The sequence below is a fragment of the Triticum dicoccoides genome, chromosome 2A (assembly GCF_002162155.2).
Source record: "Triticum dicoccoides isolate Atlit2015 ecotype Zavitan chromosome 2A, WEW_v2.0, whole genome shotgun sequence".
In the NCBI taxonomy this organism is placed as follows: Eukaryota; Viridiplantae; Streptophyta; class Magnoliopsida; order Poales; family Poaceae; genus Triticum; species Triticum dicoccoides.
In genome coordinates this window covers 538,461,218-538,469,877 of record NC_041382.1, presented here as the reverse complement: position 1 = coordinate 538,469,877, position 8,660 = coordinate 538,461,218, and the positions used below count along the sequence as shown (strand labels likewise).

The window sequence follows — 8,660 nt, the reverse complement described above, 5'->3', positions numbered from 1 at the left end:
GCCGGGCCGCCGCGACCTCGCCAGCGTCCGCCGCCCGCCGTCATCGCCACCTCCTCTCGCCGGCGCCACCCCGTCGCCGCTCGCTGCCTCGGCTGCCGCGCCGCCCGGGGCACCGTGGCCACCTCACCGCCGCCTCGCCGCAACCTCGTCGGCGTCCTCTCCTACGGCCGGCGACTCCATCTCCGGCCAACACCGGCGTCAAGTCCGACTCCGGCCGCCGTCGTCTACTGTTCCGGTGATGTCCTCGGTTCACGCGCTGGATCCAGATCTGGATCGTGTGGGTTGACTTTCCCCCGAAACCCTAATCTCAGTATTTTTTGCATACTTTGACGCATCATAACTCATCAATCGTTGCTCAGATTCGTGTGTCTAGCATATCAAAATGTCCGTCTCAAAGAGTACATCATTTCATCTCATTGCATCATTTTCATTTGAGCTCATCTTGATGCCCGAAATGCTGTTGGAAGAGGGCTATGTGAGTAATTTGTCAGATCTGTTTCATCAAATAGCTTTTATTTCATTTTTGCCATGAGTAATGTGTGCATGCTATGATCCTGAGCTCTACATGTGTTTTGTTATATGCCATGCCATCTTTACAGTGGTGCTTACCATGTATTTTTGTGATATGTGTGGTGACTAGCACAAGCTTGCAAAGTAGCGTAATCGGTAATGCTGATTTCAGGGACTTAGTTTTTCACTAAGTCCTTGTTCTGTTTTTGTCGGTATGCCATATGTTCATGTTGTTTACTAGTGATCTGTGCCTCTTTTGAGGATGATCAGTAAGGATGTTTTGTTAATATTGTGGTGCTCTATCCATCCATGTCTTCGTTTGCATTTATGGAGCACCCTATCTTGAGTCAATCGAGCTCTACTTTTGCTATATCATGAATCCTGGCAGATTGTTGACTTGTTAGCGATTTTGCCGAGGATGTTGCTATTGATCCGTGCATGCTATGTTGTTGTTCTTGTCATGTCTAGCTCCTATGCCATGTCTTCTTGTTGGGTGTATGCTTAGTTTGTCATGCCATGCTCTGTAGTGAGTGCATCGAGCTCGTCAACATGCCTACCCGTTAACTGTTTTGCATGCTCCAGTTTTTCTCTAAGTCTGAGATCTGTTTATGTTTTTGCCATGTTCACATGCTTGCAATTGTATTTTTTGATCCCTTTTGGCTCAAGGTCACTAAGGGACTTTTGTTAAGTGCTTTAAGTAGCTTCATGACATGCCTTGCTTTGGCATGATAAGTTCCTGTAGCATGTAGTTTTCATGCTCTAAAGTGTGCTTCCCGATGATAAATTTCAGACTTGTGTTAATTTCACTAAGTCTGTAACCTGTTATCATTTGCACTTTTGCCATGCTTGTTTGAACCTGTTTATGGATGTATTAGTCGTAGCTCAGTGTTCATCTTTTGTCAAGATTCATGAGTGGATCCCTGCCATGTATTTTGTTGCTATGTGTGAGTGCTGTAGCATATTTATCTTGATGCATTTAGATGGCTACTTGCTGATTATCGCAGACCGGTGCCATATTTGTTTTGCTTGCCATTTCCAAACCGTGCTTCCGATTCCGGTGATCTTTATATCGATTTCAACCGAAATCACCTCACCTTTCCAGTGGCACTCTTGGATTTCCAAGTTGAAGCCAGGTTCAATCATTCCTTTGCAAATCATGCATATGCATCGCATACCGCATCCCGCATATCATACCATGTTCATGTGTTGGTTGTTTACTATGTTGTGTGCTTTTTTCCGGTGTTGCTTCTTCGGGTTGGTTCCGATAACGTCGCGTTTGTGAGGACCCGTTCGACTACGTCCGTTTATCTTCTTCATGGACTTGTTCTTCTTCCTTGCGGGATTTCAGGCAAGATGACCATACCCTCGAAATCACTTCTATCTTTGCTTGCTAGATGCTCGCTCTTTTGCTATGCCTATGCTGCGATACCTACCACTTGCTTATCATGCCTCCCATATTGTCGAACCAAGCCTCTAACCCACCTTGTCCTAGCAAACCGCTGTTTGGCTATGTTACCGCTTTGCTCAGCCCCTCTTATGGTGTTGTTAGTTGCGGGTGAAGATTGGAGCTTGTTCCATGTTTGGAACATGGATATCTTGTTGGGATATCACAATATCTCTTATTTAATTAATGCAACTATATACTTGGTAAAGGGTGGAAGGCTCGGCCTTATGCCTGGTGTTTTGTTCCACTCTTGCCGCCCTAGTTTCCGTCATATCGGTGTTATGTTCCCGGATTTTGCGTTCCTTACGCGGTTGGGTTATAATGGGAACCCCTTGACAGTTCGCTTTGAATAAAACTCCTCCAGCAAGGCCCAACCTTGGTTTTACCATTTGCCACCTAGCCTCTTTTTCCCTTGGGTTAGGCTAGCCCAAGGGTCATCTTTATTTTAACCCCCCCCCCCGGGCCAATGCTTGTCTAAGTGTTGGTCCGAAATGGGCAGCCTACGGGGCCACCTCGGGGAAACTTGTGGGCTGGTTTTACTCGTAGCTTGACCTATCCGGTGTTGCCCTGAGAACGAGATATGTGCAGCTCCCATCAGGATGTCGGCGCATCGGGCGGCTTTGCTGGACTTGTTTTACCATTGTCGAGGATGTCTTGTAACCGGGATTCCGAGCCTGATTGGGTCTTCCCGCTAGAAGGAATATCCTTCGTTGACCATGAGAGCTTGTGCTGGGCTAAGTTGGGACACCCCTGCAGGGTTTTGAACTTTCAAAAGTCGTGCCCGCGGTTATGGGCAGATGGGAATTTGTTAATGTCCGGTTGTAGAAAACCTGAAGTTGACCTTAATTAAAATACATCAACCGTGTGTGTAACCGTGATGGTCTCTTTCCGGCGGAGTCCGGGAAGTGAACACGGTGTTGGAGTAATGCTTGACGTAGGTTGTTCTAGGATCACTTCTTGATCATAGTTTCTCGATCGTGATTTGCCTTCTCTTCTCGCTCTCTTTTGCGAATAGGTTAGCCACCATATATGTCGGTCGCTTGCTGCAGCTCCACCTCATACCTTTTACCCTCCCTATAAGCTTAAATAGTCTTGATCGCGAGGGTGTGAAATTGCTGAGTCCCCGTGGCTCACAGATACTTCCAAAACCAGCTTACAGGTGCTGTTGAACCGTGCAGATGATGCAACCAAGCTCAAGGAGGAGTTCGATGAAGATCTTGTCCTTTGTGTTGTTTCGTTCTAGTTGATCAGTAGTGGAGCCCAGTTGGGGTCGATCGGGGATCTATGTAACTTTTGGGGTAGTCTTCTTTTATTTGGGTTCCGTAGTCGGACCTTGATTGTATTTGGATGAATGTAATGCTTTATTCATGTATTTGTGTGAAGTGGCGATTGTAAGCCAACTATGTAACTCTTTCCCTTATGTATTACATGAGTTGTGTGAAGATTACCTCACTTGCGACATTGCTTTCAATGCGGTTATGCCTCTTAGTCCTGCTTCGACACGTGGGAGATATGGCCGCATCGAGGGTGTTACAATAGGATGAAGAATTAGGTTATGGGGGTCACGGGGGCCCCACAAGACAAGGGGCATGCCCTCCACCCTTGTGGCCACCACGTGGCTCCTCCGACTTGATCTCCAAGTCTTCTGAGAGTCTTCTGGTCCAAGAAAAATCATCGCGAAGGTTTCATTACGTTTGGACTCCATTTGGTATTCCTTTTCTACGAAACTCTAAAACAAGGAAAAAACAGGAACTGACACTAGGCCCTAGGTAAATAGGTTAGTCCCAAAAATAATATAAAATAGCATATTAATGTATATAAAACATCCAAAACAGATAATATAATAGCATGGAACAATCAAAAATTATAGATACGTTGGAGACGTATCAGATGTCATTATGATCACCATGTGACAAGTGACGTTTGAGCAACCCCAAAGCTCACCGTATGGTAAGAAGTGACTACGATACTCTCATGGTCTAAGGAGAAAAATCACACATTAACACTTTGTGTTATTAAAATTGATTATAGACAATATTGCTCAATTCATAATAGACAAATTTGGGTCGATTCAATATGATCATTCTTTCGACATCATAATCTCAGTGTTGTTTTAGGACTATCTTTTAACACTTAAACAATATCCTAAGATCCGAAAAACATGATCACCAACAACACTTGAGCTAGCCCTAGAGGCAAGACTAGGAATCTTTTATTTAACCGTTTATCATTCCACACATGCATATGAATTTTTCATTGAATCACATATTCAAGGATCATAACTGTTATAGCATGAAATATAAACTTTTAATTATGAACATGAAAAATATAATAATACTATATTATTATCTCTAGGACATATTCCCAACAAGCTGTAGGACCACACATGATGATGGTGTCCCAGCTAGGGGCCTTTCACCATGACGATTCCCGACCTAATGGGCCGGGTCGAGGACCCCTGTGTCAGTCCGTCCTGGGCCACTTCGGGCAGCCCATGACAATTACAAGGAAGATCCAAAAGGCTTCACACATACTCCAAGATGTTGGATCCGTGAGGAACCCTGTCTCCTTGTACATAGCCGACTAGGATCCTATAGCCCTAGGACCCCCGGTACCTATATAAACCGATGGGCCAGCCTCGTAGAATACACATTACAATCTCCTGGTAGATACATGTACTCTATACAAAGGAGGTAACAAGAGCTCCGGAGGTTCTAAATGGAGGTGTCTAGGAGGTCCGATTAACTAGGGTTTTACAATGGCTATCTTTTGATCGAGTTCGAAGGATCAAAGTGGAAGAGCTCAGAGGCTCCAGGCAGTGGGAAAACATAGACATAGTGAAAAAAACAAAAAAAACCTTTTTAAGGCTTAGAGATCAGTCTTTAATCACATGAGAAAGAAGTTCATGTTAGAAACTTTGATCCCATTTTGATACTATATGCATACCTATGGACTCAGTGTGATCTTGCATCACTAAAATGAAAAGGCTAAGTCCTTGGGTTGGCCAGAGTTTGTTGTTTAAGAAAACGAGGGTTCTTCACTCATTTATATTGTTGCACTTTTGGGGAGCTAATCTTCAATGGACTTGGTAACCATTAGTCCCTTAAGATATATTTACATTAATTACCAAAACCCATGTACGTAGGGGATTAGGTTGCTCTTTCACGCATATTGTTTCACCATATTGTGTTAAGTATATTTATATGACAGCTGACAGAAACCACATAGGTAGATCATTGAGATTTTCCTGACGCGTGCACAAACGGTGGCGACGACGACGGCTAGAGTTTTCGTTCAAGCCATCCGTGAAGCGATGTGGGGGAGATATGGGTATGGTAAGTAATAGGTAGTAGTTGTACATGGACCATTGGGACTTCTTTAATGTGCCATCAGACATGTAATGTGTCACATGTCTACAAAGCGCATATCTCAATGTGAGGGTAAATGCACAAACAAGCAGGAGAGCGCTAGCACCTGTAGACACTTGCAATAGAGCTTTTACCCTTTAGGCTTCACGTCACAAGCGTCACATAATGCATCCCTCACCTACCATATCGTTCATCGGTACCAATTTATTTCTTCTTGGTATATACATATCCCGATATCACAAATTAATGAAGCAGGTAACAGTTATGCGTGGAACATTGGAACTTCTTCAATGTATATGAATGTATCACAACATCTATAAAGCTCATATCTCAATGTTCAGATATATGCGTAGACAAGGTGGAGCGTCAACACCCATCGATACTTGACAAAGAAGAGCTTTCGACCCTTCAGACTTTAACATCACAAAAGTCGTATACCACATCCCCTACCTACCACATCGTTTATCTCCCATTTTGTTTCTTCTTTCTATATAAGTATCATCGCATTGCGTATTGGCATAGATTTAAATGGATCATATCCTAGTTGTGTATAGAACATTGGAACTTTTTAATGCATCATTAGATCGAGGAATGTGTCACAACGTCTACAAAGTTCATCGGGGTCAAAAAATGTCTACAAAACTCATCAGGGTAAAAAAATGTCTACAAAGCTCATATCTCAATGTTAGGATATATGTGCGCAGGGGCGGAGACAGGCCACAGGCCCCCAGGGCCTGGGCCCGGGGCGTGAGGCCCTACTCCTTTGGTGACTGCAGCATTACTAAGACGTGAGGCCCAAATCCAATAACAGTTCTTCAACGCAGCCCGAGGCCTGCTACTGGCCTGGCTCCACCCGTGTATTGTGCGGACAAGGGGCGAGCGTCGTGACCCACCGACGCTTGCTAGAAGAGCTTTGACCATTTGGGGTTCATCATCACAAGCGTCAAGTAACGCATCCCTCACCTACCATATCGTTTACTGCCCTAATTTATTCTTGTCGCTATATACATGTTACCGCTCACAAATTGCCTAGGTTTAATGGATGAAATACAAGTTATGCATGGAACGTTGGTACTCCTTCAATGCACCATCAGAGATGAACGCGCCACAGGTCTACAAAGCTCATTCCTAACGTTAGGATATAATGTAGGCGCGACAAAAGAGGGAGCGTCAGCGCTGACGGGCACTTGCAAGAAGAGGTTTGACCCGTTAGACCTTAGCATGCATGACAAGTGTCGTATAACAAACCCCCCACGTATCACGTCGTTAATCTTCCAATTTATTTTCTTGCTATATAAGTAAGTACCGTCGTATTGCAAATCGCAAGACACTCGAAAGTACTCACATTTCAAAGAGAAGAAGAAGGAAGAACAAGGTCGATGGAGCCCATTCCTCTCATGACTCCCTATCAAATGGGTCCATTCGAGTTTTCCCACAGGTGAGTAACACGGCAAACTTCCCAAGCATCAATTCGCATCTGATTTGTCTCAAAAAATAAATAAATCAATTCGCATCTGAAAGTAGCAGTGAACATCATGGACCCAGATCTTGGTAATTTCTTCTTCTTCTTTTTTGAATGTTAGCAGAAAAAACTGCTAAATTCGTTGAATAGATAGAAGGTTGGTCTAGTTTATAAGAGAAACCGGACGGAAAAAACTGCTAAATTCGTTGAAGATCTTGCTAATTTCACTTCCTTCATTCAGGGTCGTGCTGGCGCCGATGACGAGGTCGAGATCGTACGGCAACTTCCCGCAGCCGCATGCCATGCAGTACTACGCGCAGAGGGCCACGGAGGGTGGGCTCCTCATCTCGGAGGCCACCGGCGTGTCGGCCGACGCGCAGGGGATGAGCGCCATCCCGCACACCCCTGGGATCTGGACCAAGGATCAGGTCCAGGCATGGAGGCCCATCGTGGACGCCGTGCACGCCAAGGGCGGCATTTTCTTCTGCCAGATCTGGCACGTTGGGCGAGCGTCCGACATGCGTAAGATTTCTGTTGTCGCTATCCATTGCACTGTAGCTGCTGCTGTCAGTTTCTTTTTCTTTTTTTTTGCGGTTGAGCTGCTGCTATCAGTAAAAAAAATAGTTTAGCATGTTCTCAGCTCTGATCTTCTGTCTGTGTTGGCCGTCAGAGCAAGAACCCATCTCCAGCACCGATAAGCCGATAGAGAGGACTCCAGAGAACTACTCCATGGACTTCTCCACCCCCAGGAGCCTAACCGAGGAAGAGATTCCCGATATCGTCAATCAGTTCAGAATTGCTGCCCGCAATGCTCTTGAAGCCGGTAAGTTCGTTCGCTAATCCAATTCGCAGATGGTTTATGCTCCTGCTTGAGATCGAGGTTCTAATGCATGCGGCATGCGTGCATGCATGCAGGGTTCGACGGGGTGGAGCTGCACGCCGGGAACGGCTACCTGCTGGACCAGTTCATGAAAGACAGCGTCAACGACCGCGCCGACGGCTACGGGGGCAGCCTTGAGAACCGCTGCCGCTTCACCCTCGAGGTGGTGGACGCCGTGTCGAACCAGATCGGGCCCTACTGCGTCGGCGTGCGCCTCTCGCCCTACTCCAGCTGCCTCGGCTGCCGCGACTCGGACCCGGACGAGCTGGCCGTGTACATGGCCCGGGAGCTGAACCGCCGAGACATCCTGTACCTCAACGTGGTGGAGCCCGAGATGTCGTGGGAGGGCGACGCCGGGGCGCTTGGGGCGGGGCATCACAGGCTGCAGGCGATGAGGGACACCTTCGACGGGACGCTGATGGTCGGCGGAGGGTACGGCAGGGAGGAGGGGAACTGCGCCATCGCCGAAGAGTACGCCGACCTGGTCGCCTACGGCCGCCTCTTCCTCGCCAACCCCGACCTGCCGGAGAGGTTCCGGCGGAACGCGCCGCTGAACAAGTACAACCGGGCGACGTTCTACACCGACGACCCCGTCGTCGGGTACACGGACTACCCGTTTCTCGGCCAGACGTCCAAGGGGAATGGCATGATGTAGCAAAGATGCATGCATGATACCTAAGGAACTGTGTTGCCGTTCCATCAGTGTGGCTTCTTCTTTTATTATTTCTGCTAGTACCGTCGTATCAACTATCAAGAGAACAATTACCGTGCTTAATAAAAGGCAACACCAGTTGGATGTTTTCGATGATTACACTCGTTTCTTTTACTGCCGTTGCGTCTTTTTGCTTAGCATTTTTTTTTTGTAGACTGACTTCTCTGCTTACCTGATTTGCACAAGAGGGAAACATTTGGGGGGACTTTTTTAGCAGATTTTTCTCAAAAAAAAATGGGCAGAAATTAAGCGCGCAAATTAATATTTTTGTCCTTTACTCCTTT

The 8,660-nt window shown here is 46.4% G+C and overlaps 1 protein-coding gene across 1 annotated transcript; it reads left to right on the top strand.

Moving 5' to 3' along the window:
- The first annotated feature begins 6,653 nt into the window (after positions 1-6,653).
- LOC119359539 (putative 12-oxophytodienoate reductase 12) lies at positions 6,654-8,475 on the top strand. The gene is made up of 4 exons (XM_037625688.1): positions 6,654-6,760; positions 7,026-7,306; positions 7,455-7,607; positions 7,700-8,475. Exons 1-4 carry the CDS (start codon positions 6,702-6,704, stop codon positions 8,317-8,319), a joined length of 1,113 nt encoding a protein of 370 aa, XP_037481585.1. The 5' UTR covers positions 6,654-6,701; the 3' UTR covers positions 8,320-8,475.
- Positions 8,476-8,660: the final 185 nt, after the last annotated feature.